This window comes from Pezoporus occidentalis, unplaced genomic scaffold (assembly GCF_034315485.1).
Source record: "Pezoporus occidentalis ecotype Australia unplaced genomic scaffold, CSIRO_AGI_Poc_V1 ctg55, whole genome shotgun sequence".
NCBI lineage: Eukaryota > Metazoa > Chordata > Aves > Psittaciformes > Psittacidae > Pezoporus > Pezoporus occidentalis.
In genome coordinates, this window is record NW_026915888.1 from 218,748 (window position 1) to 246,578 (window position 27,831).

Below are 27,831 nucleotides of genomic sequence, written 5' to 3' on the forward strand. Positions count from 1 at the left end.
GAACACACTGATCCATCTTTGCTCTTCCTGCAGTGATGTAGATGATGATGTAGTTACGTGTTTTGGATAAGCTGAATCAAGTGTGTATCCTAAACTGAAGGTAAATAAGGTCACATTTGCCATTTTGTGAGCGAAAGCTCATGGTGTGTGTGGTTAACATTGAATTACAAAATAATTGAAATGCCCTGTGATTGCTGTAATGACTGCAAGCTGAGGGATTGCACAGTGACTAATGATTCTTGGAGAAATCTGATATTGCAGTAGTCGTACAAGCCCACAGAATCAGCACATGGGATACTCATTTCTTTGCTGTTCTTATTTCATAAGTGTTTCATAATTGTCATGTGTGTCCGTCTTTAGCTCTATAGATCTGCATCAGCATGAACGCCAATAACTCCTGCCATTTTTCTGATGGCAGAAAATAGTTATGGTACAGCTCATTTCACATTAAGAATCTTTATTTTCTGTTGAAGAATAAAGGTTTGTCCACTGGTAATATGTAGGTTATCGATTTCATATTAATCTTTAGAGAGGAGAGTAGGGTGGAATGTAGAAACTTTCACTTCTTGATGGGTTCTTGGGCACATCACAGCAGGTAGCACTATGTAATCTGCTTGTGGACAGTTTATTTCTGTATTCTAGATCTGTAATCTGCAGTGGATGGTGGTGTAGTTCCTGAGTTATCCTGCTGATTTCAGCAGGGCATAAAATGGAATAATTCTGGATCACAAGCTTGCCCTAAATAACTGTGAAGATAATTTTTCTTGCATTTCTGCATCTGATTCTTACTTACATGAAAGGCAATTTATGGCTTTCTGAAAAAAGTCAAAGGAATGGAAAAGGTATCATTTCATTGCTTCTCTACCTGGTGGTGTGGGCACCTACATGCCCTGGCTGCGTAAGAATATGTCTTTTAATGTTTGTGGGTTTTAAGGTACTGATCAGAGGACCAGCACCAAAGGATGGAAGGTGAGGAGGTTTCTCTTTGGAGGGTTGTGATTATTTAGCAGCAGAAAACCAGAGCGAAAAGGTGTATAGTTCTTACTTTCTGAATCTGTTCTGAACAAAGCCTTCAATATTTTACTATCCCACACAGCTGCACTAATGATTTTTAGGAATATATATTCAAAGTACATAATAAAAGGAAAGGAGTGCGTACAAGTTAAGGCAGTGCGTGAATGAGGCAGCCTGGTTGGCTTCACAATATGAAAATATTATCCCAGTCTCTTTTGAGTAAGCATTTCTTTTGAAAGCATGTAGCTGGTATCTTCAGATTCATTTGCTTCATTGTAGGTAATTTATATATATTAGCAAGGGTGCCATTTAAATCAACATAATTACATGACTGTTCTGTAATTGATGAATTATGTACCATCAGCATCAGGTTTATGGCAGCAGTCTGGGCTATTGCCAATTCTCCACCGCTGAAAAGCCTTCTACTCTACTGTATTGGTTTGGTTTTTTTAAAGAGGATTATATTATTTTATACAATATGTTATCTGGTGATAAGAATAATATAGACAATATTTGAGTTGCATAGCAACCAGCTTTTCAGCGGTTCTTGCTCGAAGGTACTCCACTTCTTGAAATGTACTTATTTTTTAATATTTTCAAACACAGGCAACCGTACATTCAAAAGTAGTTTCAGTAATTGCATAATTGCCCTGGTAAGATGAAAAATTGGAAGATGTTCTGTGGTGATCACGTGTTGAAATTACACCAGGGGCAAATTCAAAAGAGCTGACACACTCTTACTGAGATAGTATGTTGTGTAGGTAATAACATCTGGACTAGAGAGGTGGAGACCTGCCAGTGCCAGCATCTGGACTAGAGCAGAGGTGGAGACCTGCCAAGGAGCACCAGGCTTGCAGGCAGACTGGGTGTTGTGTTTAAGAAGAGGGCACCATGCGGCTGTGCTGTGTCTGGGGTAGGGGTGCTGCAGCTACCAGCCCTTTCCTGACTCCCCACTTTTCTTAGTACTTCAAATGAATGAGCAGTTCTTCATGAAGGCTCTGACCATGCCTCACTGAAGCCCACTCACTTATCAATTCCATCAATAGGATGCAAAAATGTGTTCTTCATCTACAGTGGCTTTGGAAGATAGCATGCATTTCCTTGTGTTTTCTTTACATTGACTCCCAAAGTCACAGGCTGTTTTGATGTGATGGAATACTGCAAATAAGTAAACAGCGTACGTGCAGTGCATTTTTCTTCAAATGGGAAAAAGATGAGCTGGCTCGCTTCTGCCTGTTTGACTTCAGTAGTAGGAAGATTGGTTCCAAATTTTGGCAACTGTCGATACATTTGAGATGAATATAATTCAATGTTTGGGCAAATGATTCCATTTAGACCTATTTTGGTTGTAACGGCTCTGTAATCCAACTAGCTCTAGAATACTCAGGAGAATAAGCAAAGCAGCCACTATCACCGAGTGCAGAGGAGGTGGCAAGAGATGAGCTGAGAATGGGTTTAAAAACCCTGACTGGTTATTATAAAATTTGTTTGGAAACATTTAAGTCCTGAGCACTGTGTAAAATCCTCTCATCGCCTCTTTGAGGTGGATGAATAAAGATTATTATTTCCATTTTACAGCTAAAAAAACAAAGATGCTAAGTGTTATTTTCCAAGGCCACACGGAAGGCCACTGGCAGGCTGGGATAAGACCTCAGAAGTTCCTGGCTCCAGCCCCATGCTCTGTCCATCAACAATGGTGACTTTGTGTGCAGATGAGCTGCCCTTGCACAGCGTCAGGGAAGAGCACACATTCAGCTGGGATGGGTGTAATTAAAACCATTATGAATGAAAAGAAGTCAGAAAGACTTTTGCAGGACCTGAGAACTTCCAATAAATGCAGCCACCTGAGGATTTACGAGGGTTATTTCTTGGGAAATGTGAACGTGGCAGTGCAGGACACCCCTGAACTGTCTGTTGGAGCAACATGCATAGCTTGATTCACCCATATTCAGACTGGAATAGGGTGGGATGCTGTGTCTGCTCTGTACACATCTGTCAACCGATACAGAGAGAAAACCCATGTTAGCTGTAAACCAACCCAACAAGTGGTCATAGTCTGGCCATGTGTTAACTTGGTGAAACTGAAAGAGGAACCTGGCCACCAAGGCAGCCAGCCTTTCAAAAAGGTTAGGGAAGGGAAGAAAACCCAAATAGCTTTAAGATGGCAGTTCAGGAAGAAGGTAAAACGGGGTGGATGTCTACAGTCTCATAGGACCAGGCTGTTCAACTGAGAAGGATTTATCAATTGTGCATGTCCAGGGTATCAGCAGAGCTCCTACTGTCTTCATTTGGGCAAGATTTTACTTTTGATCTTTTAATAAAATGGTGCTTTCTTTACCTCTGCCATCTGACCTTTTCAGTCTAAGCACTATGAGCAGGGGAGATGCTCAGTCTCAGCCAGGTTCTCCTCTTTGTTCCCCAGGAGGTGGCAAAGGTGACACAGCTGAGGTGGAAGGACAAACCGGGTTTATCCCTTAAATCTGCTGTTCATCCTTACTATTTTGCTGTTGACTTTGGTTGGGGAAAGGGTTGAGTGTTCTCCTTGTCCTGGGAAAACACAAAGACTCTGGCTAAGAGCATTTTTGCCTGGCAATGCAAAGAGGTTGTTACCTGTACATTAGAGTTACAGAATAGCTGTGCTTGGACAGGACCTCTGGGCATCATCTAGTCCAAACCCCTTGCTCAAAGCAAGGTCACCTAGAGCAGGTTGCTTGCGACCTCATCCAGCTGGGTTTTGAATATGCCCAAAGACAGAGACTCCACAACCTCTTTGGGCAACCTTTCCCCATGTTTGACCATTCCTACAGTAAAACTACAGTAGCATTCTTACCATTTTTTCCTTGCATTTAAATGCTATTTCTTATATTTCAGTTTGTGCCCATTGCCTCTTGTCCTTTCTCTGGATACCACTGAGAAGACTGGCTCAGTTGACTTTACTCTCTTCCCAATTGGTATTTACGTACATTGATGATATGTCCCTGAGCCCCCTCTTCTCCAGCCTTTCCTTGTCAGGTCACTAATGTGAGTTGAGTATCTTAGTTTCCCACTCGCATTGGTAGATGCAGAAGACCTGATCAGCAGGCATCAAGCCCTGATCTTGAAGTATGGTATATAAACATGTCTGAAGATGAAGTTCTTCACCCCAGTTTTTGGCCATATCCAGTAACCAGTTTGGCACAGGCTGAATTGCAAGGCTAGGACCTATGTATTATATAGCATTTCGGCTGCTGTTTGTATTTTTGCACTTTGTCATATATTTAGGGTGGAGATAAAGATAACAGGAGATATTGTGCCTTATTTATGTATTAGACTCATAGCTCAGAATTTCCTACTGTGTTTCCTCGGGACCTTGAAAATTGTAAAGCTGGCTGATAGCATGAGCAGTACTTTGTATTCCTGATCTGCTTATATTTATACAGAATTAGAGACTGAAAAATGTTTACAAAATGCTGCCATAAGAAAGCTTTACAAATCCTTTGAATGCAAAATGACAGTTTGCTGAATGAGTTATTTCTGTTAGTTCAGTTACCATGGACACTCAATAATTGTGTTTGTTTATTTTTTGCTTGTTTTGTTAAGAATGAGAGAACAATATAGAAGATCTAATCCAATATGCGATGAACAATAGAAGTGCAATGTAAGCAGTGTGTTTTGCAGAGACTTAAATGTTCAAGAGAGGAAAGTCATACCTTAAGTTCTTTCCCCAGTGCACGCACTGCTGTGGTCCAACTTTTGCTTCCATAGTTTGAAGCCTATCAAGTTAAGTGTATTTCTGCTCCTTCTGGAGCAGCAGCAAAGCCTTCTCCATTGGTACTCTTGGAGCACCACCTAATGGATGAGTTAGGAAAGGTCCTTTTCCATCAAGCTGCTGACCAGCCTGAATTTCTTAAGTTCCTATCATCAGGTACCTGCTCATCAACACCGTTCCAAAGTTGTACCCAGTTATGCCCAGGTTGGACGAGGCCTTGGGTGATATGATTTAGCGTAAGGTGTCCCTGCCTATGGCAGGGGGGTTGGAACTAGATGATCTTAAGGTCCTTTTCAACCCTAACTATTCTATGATTCTATGGCAGATAAATAAAGCCGTTGGTTAAGGAAAGGTGCCATTCTGTTTGTGATACGAGTGCGTCTTTCACATGGACTGGCAATGTGGACGTTCTTGACAAGTTTGGGTAGAATGTCGACTAAATTTGCGGTTTTCCTCTAAGATAACTTTGTATTTCATAGAATCACAGAATGTTTTGGTTGCCCTGCTTTGCCTGTTTTGGCTTACCCTGCTTTGCTCTTTATATGAGTGGTAGTTGCAACTCAGTTGTTTATTTTTGTCTCTTTCTTCTGCTGCTTCCACCTAAGAAAGAAGAGAGTAGAGAAGAAATAAAGGCAGAATCAGAAAAGAAGGAAAATGCAAGGCATTAGTACATCTTGAGTTTCTCAGAGCAAAGATTTCTTCTGGTTCTCTAGGGCAGACTGTCCTCATAACCCTCTGTGGTGTCTCCTTGCATGGGGGATGTTCTCCCAGCTGAGACCTTTCCACTTCTTGGCCAACATCTCCATCTGTTTCCATCAGCAGTTCTCTGAAATGCCCACAGATTTTGTTGCTTTTCTCGCTGTGAGAAGGAAAGTTTCTCTTTCCATTGGCAGATTTCCTGCTGATCAGCTGAGTAATGCTCTCCGCAGGCCTGCTGTCCTGTTTGGAAAGAAGTCCTTCCCGGCCAGGTCTGAGCTCCCAGCCAGTGGCAGGGCCTGCATGTTGCTGGCAGTATGTGCCCTTTGCTGGCCAATGGAAACACCTACATCTCTTCTCCATATGCAGCCTGCTAACCCCCAAACTTTGTCTGTTTGCAATCTGACAAAGAGGGATTTTACCTTTACTTTCTGTCCCTATTACTGTACATCTCTCTCTTCTTTTTTACTGTACTATCATTTAATGAGGGGCTGGGCTTTTCTGAGTCTGACGAAAGCTCCCCATTGAGTTTCAACAGAAAATATTATCAACTGTTATCTAATTACTCTACAAGAGTTAATTCCAACATGTATTACATCTGCCCTGTCTAGTAACAAGATGTGCCTAGTCCAATGATTTTGCAAGCTCCTTTCTTGCAAGACAGCAGCATTTATCTGTAAAGGTGAGGCAGCTGGAAAAGTGAATAAAAATGCAATATAAAGGCATGTTTGGCTCAAGAAATCTCTAATCCAAAGACTACCTAAACCTTAGAGGTTATGTGGAGGGAAATACTACACTATATATGCGGTCCTCTATTTGTTTTCCCTGGGCAATTGCATAGCATGGTGAGGTTGACTCGGAGCCCGTATCAGCAGTTTGCTGGCCATGCAGTATTCACTGTTAGTACTGCTGGAACCTTTCTGATTTGGAAGTCCTTGACAAGTTGCAGAAATTGGGAATTTGACTGAAAATTCACTAGGAATCAAGTGAATTTCTCCTTTTGAGGGTGCTTACAATGAAGAAAGACAAGGGATTTGTGGCCAGACTATTTGAATGCTCAGTGGACTCTGAGTACTCAGCAGGTAGACTGAGTATTTCCTCTTTGGAAGCCGTCTTCACTGACACAGAACCTCAACTTGCTATTTGTATGTGTAACACATGGACACTTAAAATAACTCACTTCCTACAGGATACCTCATTTACCAAATTAAAGAGCAGTAAGGTTTAATTTTACGTGCCACACTTGTGATGTTAAAATTCTGTCATTGACAAAGAAGTCATGTGGTTAGCTGAAAGATGATTTATAGACTTGTGTGTTCTCAGTTCCCCTCTACTGCCAAAGGGATTTTCCTCATTTTCGCCATTGTGTTGAATGCAAAAGACCCCACAATGCTCCACATTAACCAGTTGATCCTCCTTTCAAACTCAAAAATAACTGTTTTAATAAATAAGCATTGACATGCTCTTGGACTGAACCAGTGGTTTTTTGCCCTCAGAAAGGACATAAGTATAGAGTGAAGACATTTGTTGACTTATGCCAGATGCCCAAACCGGGGGGAGCTGCTGGGCATTTCACTGCAGCAGACTTGGTTTTCATCAGAAAAATGCTGCAAGCTGCTGCAGTTTAACGTTAGTTCATTCAAAGAGTAATCTTCTGCTTTCATGCTGGAGTCCACGCTCAAGGTTTCAGTTTAGTGGGCAGAGAAGAGGTGGCATATGACAGAAGAAAGCTATAATAAAGTGGTTACTTGGAAATTGTTGACCTTTTGATGATCTGTGCTTATTTGCGGATCACGCAGAGATTTTGTACGTATTCATATACCCTTAAACCAAGGCACACGTTGATAGTGTGTGTGCTTTGTCCATTTTTCAATCCGTGCAGCTTCTAAAATGGGATGATTTTCATTTGGTAGAATGTACAGAAGGAGGTCATCAGGAGACAAAGAACTATTCGTGATCCACATGCCTTGAGATTTCTCAACTTCATTTTACAGCATTCTTTGCTTTTTGAATCTTGCAATAAGATTTCTCACTGAACTCCTTGAAGGCATTGATTTCTTCTGTGAGGTTTTGGAGAAATGAGAACAAGGTGGAGATGATGGAGATAGGGTTTTTGTTTGTTTGCTTGTTTGTTTTTGGTTTACCTCTGATGGATGTTATTAAACACTTCAACAATGGTCAAATGTTGTTAAACTGAATAGGATTTTTGCTTGAAGATCCAGGATTTTACCCTGTATTAGTGACTCAAAGTTTGTTTAAGTCTGTTCTTATAAATATACAAAGATGCAATAAAGGCACCACAACTGTCCCACCATTTAAATACAGTTATTAGTTCAGTTTCAAGGGAATTATGGCTGGAAGCAGTATGATCCAATGTGGGATTATATTACAACTTTTTCATTCCACAGTGGTATCAGAATCCAGACTGTGCCTCTATTTGGTTTATTAATTTGTTTTTCTGAACATTTGCAGAACTGTAATACTCTGAGTTTGCCAGAATCAGACCTCAGTTTGGCAGCCTTTCCTTTTATCAATTCCAGTTGTTCCTCCACAGCCCTTTGAGGATTTTCTTTTTCATGTAGTCAATCCTCTGTGTACTCCATCATGCACTCAATTAGAGGACACGTCAAATACATCTGTAATTGAAAACGAACTATATTACTTCTTTCTTATTTTTGGCCTAGGCAAGGTTTTGCTCTACGTTAAGTATTCTGGAATGATGAATGCTTACAGTACAGTATAGCATCTAAATTGTAGTGGTTTGTGTTATGATTACAGTGTTGTCATGGCAATATAATTTTTGCAAAGGAAGAGCCAGGGTTCACATGTGTAGCTCTTACAAATCCTGGATGGCCTGGGATGGGTCAATTAGTCATGCATTTTATAGCATCCCACATACAATAAGCTTTCTTATGTCTTAGCAATGCACAGGACGAAGTAGAATTAGCTGGGAATTCTTAAGAAAGTACAAATGTAGTAGTTGGATTTTAACATTTCTTTCTCTTTCTTATTGAAAAGAATTGCCCTTTGCACCACACCTTACACTCATCTGAGTTGGCTAAACCGTGTCAGCACACCACACCTAACATGTGGTTTATAGGGAGAATGGTGTGGCACAGTTACCTTCTGAATGACCTTCAGATACAGAAGGGATAGTGCAAACGCACTTTAAGAGACAGTCATTGGGAAAGTCCATTTCTGAAATCAATGATTCAAGTACAGCTGAAAAAAGTGCTCTCAGGTTTTACACTCACAGAGGATCCCGTAGCATTCCAAGGTCTGACAAAACAGCCTAACCCCTCAGTTTCACAGCAAAAGTGGCTGATGAACCAGGGCAGGGTGCTGTCTATCTGCTGCTGTTGTGATTTGCTTCCTTCACCATTACACATTACTCTTTCCCATGCCAGGTTTGTCTCTGCTGGCCAAGAGCCACTGCAGTTCTGATAAAGGCATGGCCTCAATCAGAAACTGTATAACCAGACCAGAAGTGATGGTGCAAGCCAGTGGCATATATATAATAATGCACAGTATCAATTTTGTCTTTAAAATACTCATCTTTTTGGGTTTCTTCTTGTTTTTCTTTTGTTGTATCTTAGATCTCATTAGCTGAGGAAATCACATTTAATCTAACCATGAACTTCAGCTACTCTCTTACTTTCTTGATCCAGTAAAATTTGTTTCTGAAGTGTAATCGCCTCTTTGTTAAGAACAAACTTGCAATGGAAATGGGATGTTTAGTCCCAACTGAACAAGATGGGAAAACAATTGCCCAAGCTTTTAATAAGTAACTGTTGGTGTCTTTTTCCCCTGTGCACGTGCAGTCTATGAGTCTGATAGAGATTGGGAACCCTTCACAAAGCCTGGAGAATGTGTGTCGTTGGGCTTACTTGCAGCAGAAACCTGACACTGGGCATGCAGAATACCACGACCATGCTATCTTTCTCACAAGGCAGGATTTTGGTCCATCTGGCATGCAAGGTAAGATGTGTATCAGGTTTTGTTTGCATTTGTGTTCATCCCTTAGCAAGGCTAGTCATGCAAAGTTTAATTGTGCATCTTTTGCTTAGTTTTGGTTAACATTTTCTTTCCCCAAGAGCTCTGCATGGGGCCATTTTCAGTTGTAATTGTGTCACTATTTTATCCTTTCTTACTGGGGGGATTGTTTATTGGATCATTTCTTTGCTCTTGCTGAAGCCAAGAAAATGGGATCTATATGTAAACAGTCCTGAAAATGCTGAAAGATTAAAGAGTAGATTTTGTGTTTAAACTCCCCAAAGCTGTTGCCATGTTCCAGCAGGATTGCCAAGAAATATTGTTACGGCGAGGTCTGGAACAGCAAGGCCACGTGCTGTCCACTTTTTCCTTTCTTCAGGGCTCTGCTCCTGTGAGCTCAGGTTTGTTCACTGGAGGGGATAAATCTCAGAGCTTTCCCATTTCTTTTGGGCTGGCCAGGTCTGCTGTCAGCACAGGAACAAGCTTTGCTCACTTGTTCCCTGAGGGCTGGAACCGCACTGAGCTCCTCGTAGGCATGTAGTGTCCTTTTCCCCTGTTGCATCATGCACTTAGGGAAGGCAGTTGCAGGACGGTCCAGAGGTAACAGCATTTCCCTTGGTGAGCTGGGAATTTAGTTTTAATTTATTCAACAGGCTGGTTTGATCTGTTTCGTAGATGAGGGAGCACATTATTAAATGTTTCAGGGACAGAGGCCTCTTGAGAGGAGCACATCAACTATATTTGTGTCACAGCAAAAGACAGATGTTTGTCCTAGAGCTGCTCACCACATTGCCTTCCCATACTTCTGGAACACTTGCTATTTCTCACAGGCTACGCTCCGGTCACTGGAATGTGTCATCCTGTTCGAAGCTGCACTCTGAACCATGAGGATGGTTTTTCATCTGCATTTGTGGTGGCTCATGAAACTGGACATGTGTGAGTAGAACTGTGGGCATCCTGTGTCCTACCTTAAAATGCCTTTGGTGCTGACAAATACCAATGACATTGAAAAGAGTCAATTTATGTTAAGAAACAATATTCATGGTTGTCTCTGGCTTCAGGTCTCAGCTCTCTCAATGCTTTCTTTATGATCTTAAGTAAGCTTTATATTTGGGTATTTTCAAACGGAAAAAGGAACTAATACCAAAATATCTTCCTGGGCTGCTGTGAGAGTAGATTGAATGATGTATTGTAATCTGGTGGAAATGTAAAGTACTCATAATGTATGAATTCATTGAGTCAGTGGAATACATGAGTCTTGAAAACAATCCATATTAAATAAGCACATCATCTGTATATGTTACTTCTGGGAAAGGATACAATACTGTATAGAAATGAGGTGCCAAGCGCTGAGGTTACAACTGTTCTATATATTTCATAGAAAAAAATGCAATCGTTTTACTTACTGATGCAATTAGAACCAATTACTGGGCAGCATTTATCACGACTCTGGTTTCTCCTTGAGAATTTTAGTTTCCCTCTTTGCAGAGAACACCCACTGATTTCCCATTTTCTCTTTGGTAGAACAACAGCTCCCAGAAGGCTTTTTCTGAACAGTTTCAATCTATTCTCTTTTCCCTAAGGAAGCTTGCAGGCCCTTTTCTCTTTGTTGTATCAGAATTATTAAGGGCTTTAAAACAAAAAGTTAAAATCACTGTAAATGTATCTTAATTAGACAGGGACATAGAACTGATACCCAGATGGTATTTGATTCCAGAGTTTTTGAATTAGGATTAAAAAGAAGACAGAGTGTGCTTTAAAAGAGATTCCACTGGGGAACATTTGTAATCCTTCAAATCACACTCTGTTAATTTGGCTTAAATTGCAGACAGATATTTCACGTGTTAGTCAAACAGTGCTTATAAAAAAATGCAGTAGAAAATCCTAACAAATGAAAAGGGGAAAACATAAAATGAAAAGAAATTTTTAAATATCTGTATTTTGGGATAATTTCTGGAAAGCACCCAATACTTTCCAGGCTGTTTCACATGTAACAATGTGGGAATGCTACTGGGCAATTCCAGCAGCTAGTCTAAACTAGCTTTCGGTGTGGTGTCCTTGTTTTTCCTCATGGAAAGGACTTGTCTACAATTGCAGATTACTTCAAATTAAGCTAAGGTGTGATGTTTTAAAAGTTAGATAAACTCCTGAATAGCTCCAGATTGGAGTGTGAATTAATTTGTGTTAATACTCCACGGGGGTGGACTAGCTCTTTAATCCAAAAATGGATTCATTGAGCTGTAGTAATTCACAAATGTGGATGTGCACCAAAGTCCAAAGAAGGTATTTTTAGTCTAGAGGATTCAGCTAATCACATGAAAGTACTCTCAAGGGTCAACACTTCATTGTGGGAGCTACTACAGGTGAGCTGTTTAGCTTCAGGCTGACCCTGGTTTATTTCTTATGACTTTGTGCATGTGGACAAGGGTCATGAGGCTTACGAACCTCGTTGCAGTCAACCACTGGTGACATTTGGGATGGGGAAGCATTTGGGCACAAAGAGTTCACCTGCAATATAACTGTGCTGGCTCTCTCCTGTGTGGGGCAGTTTAGGCATGGAGCACGATGGCCAAGGGAACAGATGTGGGGACGAAGTACGCCTGGGGAGCATCATGGCCCCTCTTGTGCAAGCCGCATTTCATCGCTTCCACTGGTCTCGTTGCAGCCAGCAAGAGCTGAATCGATATCTCCAGTGAGTAGCTGTTAAGCAGTCTCTCTTCTTTGATTAGGAAGTATGTAAGAACAATTCTGCATCTAGCATTTGTGCTTTAGCCTTTTGTTAGTTACTAAAATGGGGTTGACTAAAACAAAGGATGTTCCTATTGGGAACAAGATACTTTCCTATCAATTGCAAATAATAAGGCAAGTTCTCTGCCCATATGAAATTGTTCTCATTTCATTTGCATCTATTCATTTTCTGGATATTGATAGCATATATGCTGTCCTCTCAGGGGGTATGAGAAGGCATTATTACAAATCTCATTGCTAACTTTCCTCCCTCTCTAACGTAGTGTCTGGCTGGAGGAGTGCTTATGCTACTCAGCACTGTGGTGTCTATCTTACAGATACCAAATTTGTCTTCAAAAGCCATTTGCTGCTTATGATACCTGTCAATGATAAGATGGTACTGCCTAAAGAGGAAATTCTGCCCTTCAAGTGCTCAGGGCTTTTCTTGACTCTAAGATATCCAGAGAAAGGGCATGGTTCTAGAAATAATTCTTCAGTTGTTACTTTTCCTTCAGGTGCCCTAAATGTAAAACCTGTTTAAACAGCTTCATCTGTGTCCTTTGCCTTCCCTTTGAACCTGACACTTAGGGCACTAGACCTGCTCTGGATTTCCTTGACAAACTGTGATGTTTATGACCATGGTTTTGCTCCGTATAGAAAAAAAACTTCCCCCTGTTGTTAAGTGCAAGTTGTATGGCAAAAATATGGGGAAACTACAAGGATGCTTAGCAAAACCTGAAAATGAGTAGGGAAAAAATACAGCAAAATACAGGAAATAAAAACAAGTCGGTCTTTTTGTCAATATTTGTATTATCTTGGGTATCTTAGGTATGGCAATGGAATAGAAATATCGTGAGGGAAGCATGATTGTTTCAATTAGCAAGATCCTTCAGAGCATTAGACATTAAATAAAAGTCATCTGGCCTAGAGCTGCTTTACATTCTTTTAAATACAGCTATTTGAAAATATCTTGTAACAAAGCAAAATGGTGGCTTGCTTTGAAGTGAATCTAACCTCAAAATTCTGCTTTGAGCCATTGGTATCTTCAAGGCAACCTGAACAATTGCCAGAGCAGACTTGTTTATGCTGTCCTCATGTCTGTTAAATAACTCAGAGACATTTCAGAGATACTGTTGACCATGTTGGTTTTGTGAATTAACCAATGATTATACTGTGTTAACCATTCATTGATATTAGCATCAGTCCTTTGTCCTCCAAACAACTTAGGTGTGATTTTAGTACAATACAGGCTGTCTGCACTATATAGGAGGAGGGGAGATACTCCCATATTCATCTCACAGAAAGGAAGCTTTGTATGAAGTATGGATGGAGCTGAGAGCTATCAGGAGAAACAGAAAGGGAGCAAATGAGCGTTTAATGCAGGCAGGAAAGCACACGTTTGTAAATGAGTTGCTGCTTTCAGCAAGGACACAGGAAAAACTGCAAAGCTTAGTGGTAATCTCGGATGCTTACCCTGGTGTCTGCTTCTAAAACTTCACTTGAAAGACAGTTACAGGCAGCAAGAAATTCCACAAATGGAAAATTAATTAAACGTTCTTTTCTTCTGGGTCTCATGTGGATTCTTCCTTTGATTCCTTTCACATAAGGAACCTGGAGACTGATAGGAATTTACCTGCAAGGTAAATGGAAATTACAATGGAAGGGCTTCAGAAGAATTATATACAGCATCCATTAAAGGTGGATACGATATGCTAAAGTTAACGTGAATGTAATTGCAATATTAGCTGCTCTTCATGACCAGCATCTGAGAAATCATAGGCTCTGTTTAGCTTGGAACAAGAAGGCAATGAAACTACAAACACTGTGCAAGTCTCACAGCCCCATCTGTTACTCTAATTTTTGCCTGTTGCAGTTCCTACGATTGTCTGCGTGATGATCCCTTCGAACACGACTGGCCTTCCCTTCCACAGCTGCCAGGAATTCACTACTCCATGAATGAGCAGTGCCGGTTTGATTTTGGTTTGGGCTACATGATGTGCACAGCTGTGAGTACTTAAGTCTGGCTTCTGCTGTTTCTTATCCAGAAGCGTTGTGTCTGTGAAATGCCCTTAATAGAGACAGTGTAGTGAAGCCCACAGGGAAAGATGTTGTGCCCACTTAGCTGTAAGCAAGGAATGACAATTGAATGTTGGCAAATATGTTATTTTAAGTATCTCTGTCTCTTTTGTTTCAAACTGGAGTTATAGAAATAATTATTCTGTTGTCTCAAATAGCTATTAACTTCAAGCAAACAAGTTGGCTTCATTATTGAGCCTCCTATTTTGCTACAAAGCTCCCACCCAGGTGTGAAGGAGATGGATTTGGTGGCATATCTTGCAGCACAAACATGGGACACTTTGCTTTCATGATCCAGTTTTATGAAAAGTATGATACATTTTGATGCCAACATGAGAAAATAAATTGACAGTGAGTAGAGCAGCTTGGAAGGACTCTTGATAACATGGTTGGCTTTCTTGCACCAGGAAAACATGAGACAAAGTCTAAATCTAAAGCAAAGCAAGATTAGTGCAACTCTCACTGGATTAGCTTCAGAAAGTAGTCTTTTGCAGCAGGACTGTGCCTCCCATCTCCAGCTCCTCAAGTAGGACAAAATATTAAATGGAAAGAGATGTTTTCAGCTGGTGTGGCAGCTGCTAACACATAACATCTCTGCTTCCATTCCCATCTGCAGGAATATGTGTGCCGAGCTTTGTCTCTAGAGAATGGATGAGAACCTTTAAAGCATCAGCTGTAGTGCTGTGTCTTGACACAATTCTCACTGATGCTGCCTTGGAAGAATGTCCCAGCCAAAGAGGGTCTTTTCTTACCTCCGTTCTTCAGAGCCTGGGGGACAGAGGCTTTCTGTTCTTCTTTGTTCAGAATAGCCAAAAGCATGTCCAGACATCATGTTTTAGTATATTGTGTGGTGGGTGGTGCTCATCCTCTCCTATACAACCTAGAGGTAAAATGCTGATTTATTCATTGGGTCAAATTTCCATCTTCCTAAGAAGGTGATTGCAGCAGCTGAGCTGCAGTCCGAGCAGTTTCCTTCTGCCATGAGTGCACAAGGATTTTATGGTTTCTTTGTCAAATGAAGCAGCACCATTTGGGGAAGCTGTAGGGAAGCACAGCGTGTGTCTGACTGTCAGGAGGACTCCTTTTCCCCTCGTCCCTTTGGTCACTGCTGTAAAACTATTTTTGCCTGACTTTGAATGCAAGGTGGGACCTCACTTCAGTCACTGATGATTTCACGTGAAAGCTCAGATAACACACAGACACTGGAGTGTTCCTCAGGAATTGGTGATGAGAGCTGGCATTTACAGCTAGAGAAGGAAAAGCCCCGCCGTGCTGCAGCTCCTATAACAGTTTCCAGTGGGAGCTCTCTCAAAGCATCGTCCCCTCTGGTTTTTCTTGTGTTTCAGTTCCGTACGTTCGATCCCTGCAAGCAGCTGTGGTGTAGCCACCCCGAGAACCCCTACTTCTGCAAAACAAAGAAAGGGCCTCCGCTGGACGGGACCATGTGTGCACCAGGAAAGGTGAGAGCGGGTGTTGCTCATGTGTGTTGGTGTGCAGTTGGGGATGTTCCCCTTAAAATCAAGGGGAATGAGAGAAGAACCTAACTTGAGGACCTAAACTCATGAGTGCAAGTAAGGCTGTTGAGCAGTGTGAGGGGAGGAGGTAGGGCCAGGGTTGGTGTATCCTTCATGACAGCTCTGTGAACATCAAACCCCATCCTCAGGCAAATCATGGAAGCATCTGCAGATTGCCCTGTGCTTCTTGGCAAGTCTTTATGGTAGAGGAAAATCTAGGGATATTTCCACTCATCTGTGAGTTTTGTGAGGCTGGAGGGGTTATGTTTATATCAGTGATGTTATGGTGATGCTGACTGGTCTCCCCAGTGCAGGGGGTGCAGAGCAGTGAAGTCCTGGAGATGACAGCCCAACTGCTGTGGCTGCCATGAGGGAAAGGATAGATGTGGGAGTTGAATATTAGCTAGAGGCAACCAACATGATGGCAAAGATGAAGAGGGAAGGGCTGATCTGCAGAGGTGGATTTGCTGCCTTGATGAGCGTCAAGGGATGCATGAGGAAGTGTGGAGGGAAGGTCAAGGTGGCAAGGGCTCAGACAGCTCAGATCCCATAGCCACCATGCTGGACCTGCTCCAGGTCTCTGTTATCCTTCTGTGGAGGTCGTGCTGTGCTCATAGTGGATCTGAACTCCAAGTCCTTTGAAGTCTGCTGTAAAAGTCTGGCTTCCCTGGGCTTTGGATGCAGAGACTGAGGGGGAGAGGAAGATGTTGCTACTTGGAAGGATTGTTTGGTAAAACTGAAGGGATGACATCATTTATGTGATAAATGAATTGTATTAGCAGCTGCTCTTACGGGTTGAAATGTGTTTTTTTGTGAAAACACAATGTAATGCTAAATTAATTCCCTAGCAAGTCATACTCTATATAAACCATGACTTTCTGCTTTTCTCTGCTTTAGATTATTCCTTTTGTAACAGCATTATTTCTTGTTTAAACATACATATATTCAAATATAATCCAAAAGCTTAGTTTCTTTCAATTAACTTTTCTACATCTTGATTTTTGCCTTAAAAATACTAATGAACCCCCCACAAAATATATTCCATTTTGTTGCATCACCCTCTTCCCCAAGCCATTCATTCATATTAGTATTTAAACAGAGATGAGAAGATAAAAAGGACTTGTAACCATACAGTTGAGGATCTGTCAGTGCTTCCATTATAAACAGTTTGTCAGGATATTATGCAACTCAGCTGTAAAAATTTTCTCTGGACTGGAATTTGGGATCCAAGGCTCCAGCAAACTGTGCAGACAGCCAGGCTTTTTAGCTCAGTGGAGATGCAAGAGAGCATGTGCACATTCTGAAGCTTCAGTAGATGATGGGACTATGACTGTTTTATTCCCAAAGGAGCTGTGCCAGGGTTTTTTTTTGATAAATAAATCTATTGCAACCTTCAAGAAGAAGAGAGAGTGACAGAAAATGAAAAACATTTTATTAGATCAGGCTGAGCAGTCTGAGCTGAACACATTTTAGAATATAGCAGCGTTAGGAAGGTTGTACAGCTGACTTCGTATACCGGCGCTCAGCGTTTGACCAGTGTATTTATTAGTTGTTGTTGTTTTCAGTATAGGCACATCAGATCAGTGCTTTTCCATCTGTTCCTTTCGTTTTCATCCCTGCCTTTGATTTGGTCTTCCCCTGTTCACTGTCTTTATCAATTTGGAAATACCAGAGACTCTTACCTGAAAGGGCAGGAAATGTGAAATGCATATATTGCCCAAAGCTGGGGCTCAGTTGACGTGTTGCAGATACATCTCCCATGATACCTCATCAGCACATGAGGAAGAGGAAGATAACTTCAAATGTGATGCACTATTCTCTTTGGAATAACACCAGAAGAGAAAGGAACAGAAACATAAGCAATTAAAGATGTTAATTCAAGAAGATCCGTTTTTTCCCCACTTTAGAGACTTGCAGTTTTCATGATTTCATACCACTAATTCCCAGGGCCTATTTTAAGCTCAAACCAATCACAACACTGCTGATGTGTCAAAGAAACATCCTGGCTTTGCAGCAGCTGAGGGGACCGAATGCCAGAAACCGAAGTGATGTTCCCGAGACTAACGCGACGTATGGTGCGTAGATGTTTGCACCTAAGCCTGGTGTTCACATGGCTGAGAACTGGTCTCTTCTCTTTCCCAAGCTTAGCAGATGCTATTGAGGAGAATCCAGTCCAGCTGCCTCCCTCCTAACTGGGGCAAGAACAGTGATGGGAGACATGAGATCCATAGCACATTATCAACAAGCATGCTGATAAGAGTCATGTCTGCACACCCAGGCTGTCCTGGACTTAAACACTGGCCCTTAAAAATGGAAGGAAGATTAGTCTTTCTAATGCTGTCTATATATGTGTATGTATGCACACATATAGATGTATATTTAAGTAAATATATGTAAATGTATGTAAGCTCTTCTGTGCATGTGGTTATCTGAAAGAAGTTGCCAAAAGAGTGAGGTTCTGCAGTTTCAAAAACTTTTTGATGGGTCTCCTTGTGCAAATGGAGGCACTGAACAACCATTATGGTAATTGGCAGCAAATTAATAAGTTGCTGGGTCTAGGGAGAGAAAAATAAAATATTCTCTTGGAGCTTCCCAGCCAGGGAAGAAAACTGCTATTTTGGTAGGCTCCTAAAGGAAATGAAGTATTTCATATTGCTCCCAGCCTGATTTTTAAAACTGGATTGAGTTTTTTCAATAGCAAGAGGGAAGATTCTGTCAATTTGGTGAAGCTTTGATGATGCAGCAACTTGCAATTACTTCTGTGTCTGAATATTCACATTAAATTCCATGAAATTACTCCAGTGTGTAAAGTTAAGCACATGGAGGGTCGGAGTCTTAATGTGAAGTCAAAGACACTCCATAAATTGCTGTAGTAAACCATGCAGATGAGGCATAGCTGTGCAGAGATTAACTCTGCATAGCATTCTGTGGATTAAAAGAAAACATATGCTTTCAGCTGATAGTTTATTTACTGTATACAGTTCTGTCAGCTCCACCGTGGGCTTCAGGCTTCTGGAGCCAACCAACCTCCTGAACTGTATCATCAGCTTTTGTTCCATTTTTTAAGCTATTACTCTTCTGGGGAGACGTTTGTATCAGCTGAAGTAGGTAACTGCTCTCCACAGGACAGAAATAAAACCCAAAGTCATTCATGCAAGGAGATCGCACGCTCGCGTCCATCTGCTTGCTGCAGTGACTAGCAAAGGTTTCACCACCTGAGCCCCTTTTGTTTCTTCTCTGGGAGAGAGGCAAGAGCCTGGTACCTGCTCCTGCCAGCCAAGCTGATGTTGCTTTTGGATTTGGCTTACGTGCCAAGGATCCAGCACAGACCTTGCAGGTCTTGTCTTTCCTTGCACCGGGCTAATGAGAGGATCTGAGTCAAACTTGGAATGATTTTTTAGTCTGTCCGGAAAGGAAGGGAATGATTAAATATTGAAATAAATAGATATTATTGAGAAGGAAAATGGACCGAGAAAAAAGGTTTCTGAAAACACTAATGTGTTCTCAAAGCAATCCAGATAATTTCCCACTGAGAAAGCTGACCTCAGCTTCTCTTGGAGACAGGAGACAGATGGGTAAGTGTATGCTGTGTTAGTCACCACAGAAACAGTGAGGATACTTGATTCTCCACTGAAGAAACTTTTACTGGCTCAGGGTAGATTTCAGTGTTAGAGCTTTCAGTTTATCCCTTGCAACTAATTATTCCGAAGCAGATGGAGCAGCCTGCGTGTGATGGGAAATGCAAATAAATAAGTAACTTTCTCCTGATATGATCTCAGGACGCTGAAGAGAGCTGAGGGACACCTGCTGTGGTGCAGTACAAGGGGTTACCTATGAGTAACTGGGGTGTCAAGCAAGGAGAGAGGAAAGTCACAAGTTGCTGCCCAATACAAAATAGGTAGAGTTATCCATGGAAGATCTTCAAGTCTTCTTGAAATATTAACTTGCAGATGTGTTAAGCCCACAGGAACACACTGGCTCTTTTTTTGGCATCCACAGCAGCTGTTTCAAAGAACTGCTGAAAACAGCAGTGGAATGTTTTACTGCAAGAGATTTAAGCTTCCTCTCCTGGAAATTGCACTTGTTTTGGACTGTCCTGTTTGCCAGAAAAAGAGGCGAGACTGTAAGAAGTCCTCTTCCACTAGGAAAACAATTTGCATTCACCCAGGGTTTTTTTCTCATTAAAAGAAAAAATTGCTTTAATGTACTTCACTCTTTAAATGAAACCCCCTGTTTATGAAGGGAGTAGTGGTTGAAATTGGCTCTTTTCTGCCTCATTATGTAGTTAATGTAGTAGCAATGGGAAGGGTTGGCTCTAGCTTCCTTTAGTGCACTGGAGATTGCTCCATCTCTGGTTTTACCTTCTCATGCCTTTTCTTGCATGGGTCTGCACAGAGGAAGACTTGGTTGTGAATCATTTTGTTTTATGTAGGCTTCTTTCTTTTAATCTGCAAACAAAAAGGCAGAGCTGGGGATGACTCATTTTGCACAAATGCTTGTCTCCTAATAGCTTCCTGACAATCAGCATATGACCAGCTACTCCAGTAAAAATCAGTGCTGCTCTTTCTTTCACGCACCAAAGTCAGTAAGACTTTTCCATGTTTGCCTTCCAGTTCAGGGACCAGTCACGGTGTCAAATAAGTGGTTTATTAGTGGTTGTTGCAAACCCACATCCCCCTGTTCCTGGCTAAAACAGGGAAAAGAGACTGGAAAACACAACATCACATGTCTCTCCTCCTCCTCCAAGTGTTGGATCCTGGATCATCACATCACAAACATATGCTGCATGGCTCTTGAAACAGATTTGGTGATTGCTGTGGAACTTAACACCTGAAGGATGCAGAACCCTGATAAAAGGATGTGTAAGCAAGCACAGATCAGGAGCTGTCACATCTCATCTGCTTCCAAGCCCAACTGAAATTTGTATTGACAAGCTGATGCATTGCCAGCTTCCTCTGCATCTCTGAATGGTCCCATTGCTACACGGGGCCTGACAACTCAAACTGTTCCTTCAAACAAACCTCTCTAAAGCCATAAGTAAACAGTCCCTGAAGGGTACAATGCTGAGCTTCAAAGCAGAGGAAAGAGAAGGACACATTAGCATTTTGCATTTCTTTCATGCTTTGCTGAATTATCTCTTGTTCTGTCAAACAGCTAAGAAAAATCTGCCCATTACAGCTCTGGAGCAGGATTGGTATAATTGGCTTTGTGGTAGCTCATCTATTTCATAGGTTTTGACTTCGAATATTTGAAGTAATGAGAAAGAATGAATAGCTGAAACCTAATTTCTCCTCTTTTTTCTACTCCTTGTCCAATCAAATCAGCACCAAAATAAATTACATGAATAAAGAGCCAGTCACAGAGCAGGGTAGCAAATCAGTAAGCTGTGTCTTGTCACTATTTTACTAATGATTCTCTCTTTAATTCAGCATTATTAATGATTATCCATCACTTTTGAATTTGTCTTCCAGATCACTAATTGCTGTATGCTTAAGAACGCTCTCCTGTTCTATATCTTCTGATTTTGTTTTTGCTGGCAGCATGCATTTAGCCATATGCTTGGCTTGTGCTGCCTGCCAAATTCCTGAGTTCCAGGGCTTGTTAAGCTGTGTAAAATGTTGTTGTTGACTTGAATGTTAAGGAAAGTAAGTGACTGATTGCACTTGTTGTTATAGCCATCTGTGTGCCTGAGCCAGAGCTCTCATCCCAGCAGTAACCATTAGCGCAGACAAACTGCGACAGCCTAATGCAAAGTCATTTGTTGGGCTGGAAGTGTTTTCCAGCATCCTCACTTCATCAGTTAGCTTTTACGAAAGCAGAAATAGTGCTAGAAAGGGCTGGAGTATGTGATCCTTGAGAAGAATTCACCCTGACTTCAGTTAAGTAAAAATTCCTTGATTAGGGACTGCAGGAACTGGTGGGAAGGCATTTTTCAGGTTTCTTTAATGAAAGGAGACAGTAGAGAGTATCAGTACAGAAGCTATGAAGGCTCTTAAAGAAATGTGCAAATACCACATAGGTTTGGGGAATGTAAAATTATGTGTTTCAACCTCTATAGAATGACTGTATTAAAAATCAGGTAAAGGGAAAGCCTATTAGGGCATGATTAGCTGCCCAGAAGTGGCACTGTGCAAGGCTACTCCCTAATGAAGACTTCCTGGTATTTTGGTCAATTTTAATGGAAGATCTCCACAGAGACCACAAGAGTTCTTTATTTAAGAGCACTAATACCTAAAATGTGAGCTGTCTTTAATTTCATGCCACTTGCCTGGTCACATTTAGTGCAGGAATCCGTATGCTGAGTTAGGAGCTGCTGGGAAGGGCGGTGCTGCAGCAGGAGCACGTGCTGCCGCTGCCTGAAATGGCTGCATGTGATGGTGGAGGCAGACTTTTACCTTTATCCTCCCAAGATTTGGAATTCTGTTATTTCCCTTAAAGAAATCTGTATCAGTTATCTTGAAATCACCGCTGCAGACAAGTGATGAATAGATGTAATGCTGAGAGCAGTTTAACAAACTTGGTAGGCTTGAGTCCAAGTGCACAAGATACGTATGTGCACGCTTAGTGTGTGTAAGTTTATAAAATCTGAGTGAGTTTGGGATCATGGGCACAGCCTGACAGTGAGTCTCGCTATTGCTGCTGGAGAGGTGAATAAAACTTCCAGAACTTGTGCCTAAAATGAAATCTGTTGCACTACAGCTTCTCACATCGTAATTTCACCATCTAATCATTTTGACGTATGATTTTGTCTCTTAGCATTGCTTTAAAGGCCACTGCATCTGGCTAACCCCAGACATCCTGAAGCAGGATGGACACTGGGGGGCATGGAGCAAGTTTGGCTCTTGTTCTCGCACATGTGGCACTGGAGTGAAGTATAGGACACGTCAATGTGACAATCCACAGTAAGTATGGGTGGATCCATATGTTCTTCTGATGTGGAGTGAATGAATTGTGAGAATCCTTGCTGAATTACTAGTGATGCTTGTTAAATCTGACCTGTAGTCTATGTTGTTAGACATTCTACTTTTTGGGCCCTCAGCAAGTCATGAATCATCTTTATTTCTCAGTTTATCCACCCTTTAAGCTGCTTATAGAGTTACAAGTATCTTGGAAGTGCTATTATGCTATTGCATAAAACATCAGTAAAAGTTTAGGGCCCTGTATATGTCTTGTTTTAATACATGAGTAGGAAATAATGGCAATGAATTGCTGGAGGTTTCTTTTAAATGCGTATACTTTTAACAGATCCTTGTTAATCCACTTTTTGGATATTTCAACAAGAAGTTCCTAAAATATTTTCAAAGTGTTTTCATTCCAAGTTGGAGCAAAGCTCCAGAGATCAGGACCTTCCCCAAAGTTAATTTTAGTGATATTGAATTGGTTTGCTTTGATAACTTTGATATGGCTCACCTAGGTAATGTAGAATGACTTAATTCCAGTAACACTGGAAGTATATTTAATAAAGATTGGTATGTACAAGTGATACGAAATGTATCATCATTGCTATTTATTGCCATATCATAAAATGGGAAGCTCCTAAGAGCAAGACCTGAAGCAATTGTCAGAATTAAATGCTTTTGCCAGACACAGTATTTTTGACATTGACTGTCTCAGTTTGTGCTGATAAAATGATTGAACTTGACTGGTGTTACAAATTGTCTTATCACTGATTAAAGCAAAATAAATCAAGTTTTATGAAGCTGCATTTTCTGATGGAAACGGTTCTTTTAAAAAATGTATCCATTCTCTTTGCAGCCTTTATTACATTGGCAACATGAAAGTGACCTTTATAGTTGTCGGCACAGTTTTAGTTGTAAAAATCTATTTTCATGTTGGAAAAACCTAATGGGCTATTGAAAATGTTTTCTGTGTTTCCTGGAAGAGGGTGCAAACCCAGCTACCACTCCTGAGCTCTTGTGTTGCCAGATCCAATAGTGATACTCATCTGCCTGAGGGATGCAGCACTGAGCTGGGCTGTGTCTGGATTTGCTGCTGGCTTAGGGGTGAATGTGAATGAGTTGCTTCATCTGCTTATGCTTTCCTTTCCTGGGCTGCACCAAGAAAATGGCTTTTCATACCTTTATCAAGTGGTTTAAGGCTGTAGGTGCAGAAGGTTGTGACAGCAGGTTTTTAAAGGAAATAAATATTTTCCATATCAGAAATACGAAGCTGGCTTCATTAAGTGCCTACTGATATTACTAGAAATTAAATTGCTCCTCAGATGGTTTTATAGATGTTTGATTCATGCATTAATGGTGAAACTGACCATGGGTTTCTCTCCCTCCGCAGTCCTGCCAATGGAGGCCGTACATGTGTGGGGCCAAGCTATGAGTTCCAGCTGTGCAACACTCAGGACTGTCCTAAGGACTTGGAAGATTTCAGAGAGGAGCAGTGCCGGCAGTGGGATCCTTACTTCGAGTACCAGAACACGAAACACCACTGGCTCCCCTACGAACATGTCGATGGTGAGCGGTCCCTTTTCCTATGGAAAGTAAAATCAGTTGCAAATAGGAATAAAAATTATATGAGGAGAGGTAAAACATATACAAATTATACAAGGAGAGATAAGCACCCCTCCTGTGAAGACATGCTGAGAGAGTTGGACTTGTTCAGCCTGGAGAAGAGAAGGCTTGTTCCAAAGAGGGGCTTTCTATGAGTGTAGTGACAAGGCAAGGGGGAATGGCTTTAAACTGATAAGAGGGGAGATTCAGCTGCAGTTTGCAATAAGCTTTAAGAATATTCTGAGAAAAGTATCAGGTTTGTTCTTACATCTTCCTGCAAGCGCTTCTGGCGCTGCTGGAGGGAGGTGTTGGGTTAGATAGGTGCTGCGTCTGAACCAGCATGGTCAGGGTGATGTTCTGGTATCTCAGCAGAGGTTGCCTCTTAGAACAAAAACGTTCCTTTTCCTGTCAATGTCCCTGCTTACCTGCCAATGAAGGTGCACCTGGTTGATTTGGGTCATGAAGGCAACATGTTATGTTGAAAACACTCTGAGAAGATGGTTCTCAACTTATTCCATGATCAGTATGGGTGCTCCCTGGTTTTAAACCTGGTCAATTTGTTTGAATGATGAGTCCTTCAGGGCAGGGCTGGCCTGGCAAGAAGCAGGTACTGGGCACCCGATCTATCCTCAGCCAAGCACCCATCCTGGGAGGGGAAGGGTCACTTTGGGTGAATCACTTTGCATTCCAGTGAGAGGATACTCAGCCAGAAGTTAATAGCAAATTCCTTGTAATTAATTTGCCTGACTTTGTTCCCAAGCAGTTCTCAGGGTCCCCTCATTCTTTTCATGCCATCTTGTGCAATCTGGGATTTTCAGAGGCACAGAGACAGCCTCATGGCTTAATTTAATGAAACAGCTTTGCTGGCACAGGGAGAGGGGATGAACGCTGTGTGGCCTGAGGGACCTTTGCTTCTGCTTTAGCCTTTGGAGCAGTCTGCTGCAAAGACCACTGAAACGAATCAGATGTTTTTCTGTTAAATTCAATGGCTTCTGGGTCAGAAGCCAGCTCACTGATGTCTGAGCACTGATCACTGGGCACTGCTGGTTTCCCATATAACTTTGGTGCAGCCACCTTTAGAGTTACATTTACCTGTGCAGGGTTATTAGAGGGAACAGCTTTTGTGTGAAACCATGGCCAGAGGGTGGCTTATGCTTGAACTCTAATGTATTTTAAATTCCCCTTTGTAAAGATAAGGCTTATCAGCGACATACTTTGTGCAGATAATGCAGTCATGGCTCAAAAGTGACATAAATCCATACACTTCACACGCAGCTCAGCTGGACGTGTCTGGCACATTGTGTATGTGATGGGGACAGAGAGGAGCATCTTATCCCATGGCCAGAGAAAAACTGCTGAGCTGGGGACACCCCAGTGTGTGCTTAAGCCAGGTTGTGCATGGCCTGTCTCCCACTCCAAGCTGCCTATGCACCCTGTCTACCAGTCCCTGCTGGGCCCACATACCCTGTGCCATGCATCTGCCAGGGCAGTGTACAGTGACATTGGCTGTTAGCTCCCAGCCTCAATTGAATGAGATGGAAACACATGGGGAGCAGGGAACAGTCAGCCACACGGTCACATGCATGTTCTTGCACCTCTACTGTGCCCAACACCATGAATGGAAAGAAGATGATTCTTTGCAATTAACAGCAATTTAACAGCACTTGCACATTTACTGTTCCCATAGAACAGTGGGAAAAGCCCTTGTGCAGTTGCTGGCACCCAGTCAGACCTCCTGATGATTTAATCATGCACAGTGAATGTATGGCATGCCTGGGGTGGGTGTGGGTACATACCCAGGCGTGGGTGTGTGCATATCTATGTCTTGTGCAGAGTTTAATGTTTCTAATATATTGAAATGCATCAGATCTGGGGTTATTATTGTCTTAATAGGCTCCTGTTAATAATCTGCACCAAAAAAAGTGAAGTGCCTGTTCTAATAGTCTAGAGCCTACATTTTTAACGTGACATTTCTGCATCGTTTGGGAGCCATAACAAAGGTCTCTGATGTACCAATACCCAGTGGCCATGAGGACATCAACAGCAATAACAAGGACTTTATGAAAAGAGGGCAGGGACCATGGGACTGTACAGGGCAATGGGCCTGTGAAGACCTATTTTAATTGAACTGCTATAATGGGAAGGTTGTTACGTTTTAAATGTTGGGGAAAGTGTCCCAGCCAGCAGAACCTTTATGTATTTTATCTAACAGAAAGCTTATCTGCTCTTCACTGCCAAGGAAGGCATAGCGAATCCTATTATGAGGCTCAGGACAGCAAAAGGGATGGGTAAAATGAAATGACTGGTGGAATACAACTTTATTCAGCCACTGACTAGTCATTTCAGCTTTATTTTTTGTAAGGAGAAAGAGGTACACTTCTCTGGCTGTTTGTGAATGTGTTAGCAGTAAAAAAAGTGGTTTTTTCCTGAATCTCTTTGACATCTCATCTTGTTTAATGATTTAAACTATCGTAAATACAAGTCCAACGATGAGGGAGAATTAACTTCATGTTTAGGAGGAAACAGTACAGCACAGCTGTCTCTCAAGACATTTTGGAGGGCAGATTCACTCCGTGTCAAACAGCTGCTTTGAATGGTAAAATGATTTGTGCTTTCTTCAGACTTCAGTGCAGCGCAGGCAAAACTGATGCAGAAACTTTCATCTCTCATGGGTAGTCATGCAGCAGACTGCAGAAACCTCTGCCAGATTGCATCATTCAGCAGAGGATTAAATACAGGTCCCCCCCCATCAATGTAAATGATTTGTTATTTTTGAGATTGTCTCCTAATCATGAAATATGGATGCTTAATGATTCAGCAGCTTCCAAATGATCACGTAGCCTTTGAACGGGGATAAGCATCGATGATTTATGGGGTACCATGTTACGTTCTGTGATGTATGCAAGGAAGAGGAGAAACACTATTGAAAGTGCCGTTCACAAAGTCAGCAACTAAACTAAACACACGCAATTTGGGTCATTTTATTTTTCAGCTAAGGAAAGGTGCCACCTGTATTGTGAATCAAAGGAAACAGGGGATGTGGTGTATATGAAAAGGATGGTGCACGATGGGACCCGCTGCTCGTACAAGGACGCTTACAGCATCTGCGTGCGGGGAGACTGCTTGGTAAGCTCCTGGTGGCTTCTGTCAGAGCTTATGTACTATGAAAACAATTAAAATGGTAGCTTGCGTGTTTCTCTCCAAGAATGACTATTCAATTAAGTATAAAAACACTTCGGGCAATAAGGACATTTCATTAGGATTATTGTCACAATATTATGCGTGATATTCACAGTTGCCATCACATTGCATGTGACTCAATTCCAACAGCGCCTACCTACACAAGTAATATTTAATGCAGTGTTTGAAGATGAGCTATTATGATTAGCATTCACCGAAAGCTTTTCCTGCTGAGGTTTAGTGGGGGCGGCATGTACAATGAAACAGGAACATGCAGCAGCTTTCAAGGAATGCGGTGTTAAAATGCAGCTGATGTGCATTCTCTGTACTTGATCGTGCTATTTTTAGAAAATCAATGACCATTCCTCTAAGCTGGGACCTG

General features: G+C 41.7%; 1 protein-coding gene across 8 annotated transcripts in view; it reads left to right on the plus strand.

Moving 5' to 3' along the window:
* Positions 1-27,831, plus strand: part of LOC134173689 (A disintegrin and metalloproteinase with thrombospondin motifs 2-like) — a 176,055-nt gene that overhangs the window by 130,162 nt on the left and 18,062 nt on the right. For all 8 annotated transcript variants that reach the window (XM_062637960.1, XM_062637963.1, XM_062637961.1 and 5 more), the window contains 8 exons: positions 9,280-9,436; positions 10,282-10,387; positions 12,000-12,143; positions 14,052-14,184; positions 15,601-15,714; positions 22,525-22,670; positions 24,058-24,233; positions 27,262-27,395. In XM_062637960.1, coding sequence (XP_062493944.1) covers positions 9,280-9,436; positions 10,282-10,387; positions 12,000-12,143; positions 14,052-14,184; positions 15,601-15,714; positions 22,525-22,670; positions 24,058-24,233; positions 27,262-27,395 — 1,110 coding nt within the window. The remainder of the gene's footprint in view (positions 1-9,279; positions 9,437-10,281; positions 10,388-11,999; positions 12,144-14,051; positions 14,185-15,600; positions 15,715-22,524; positions 22,671-24,057; positions 24,234-27,261; positions 27,396-27,831) is intronic.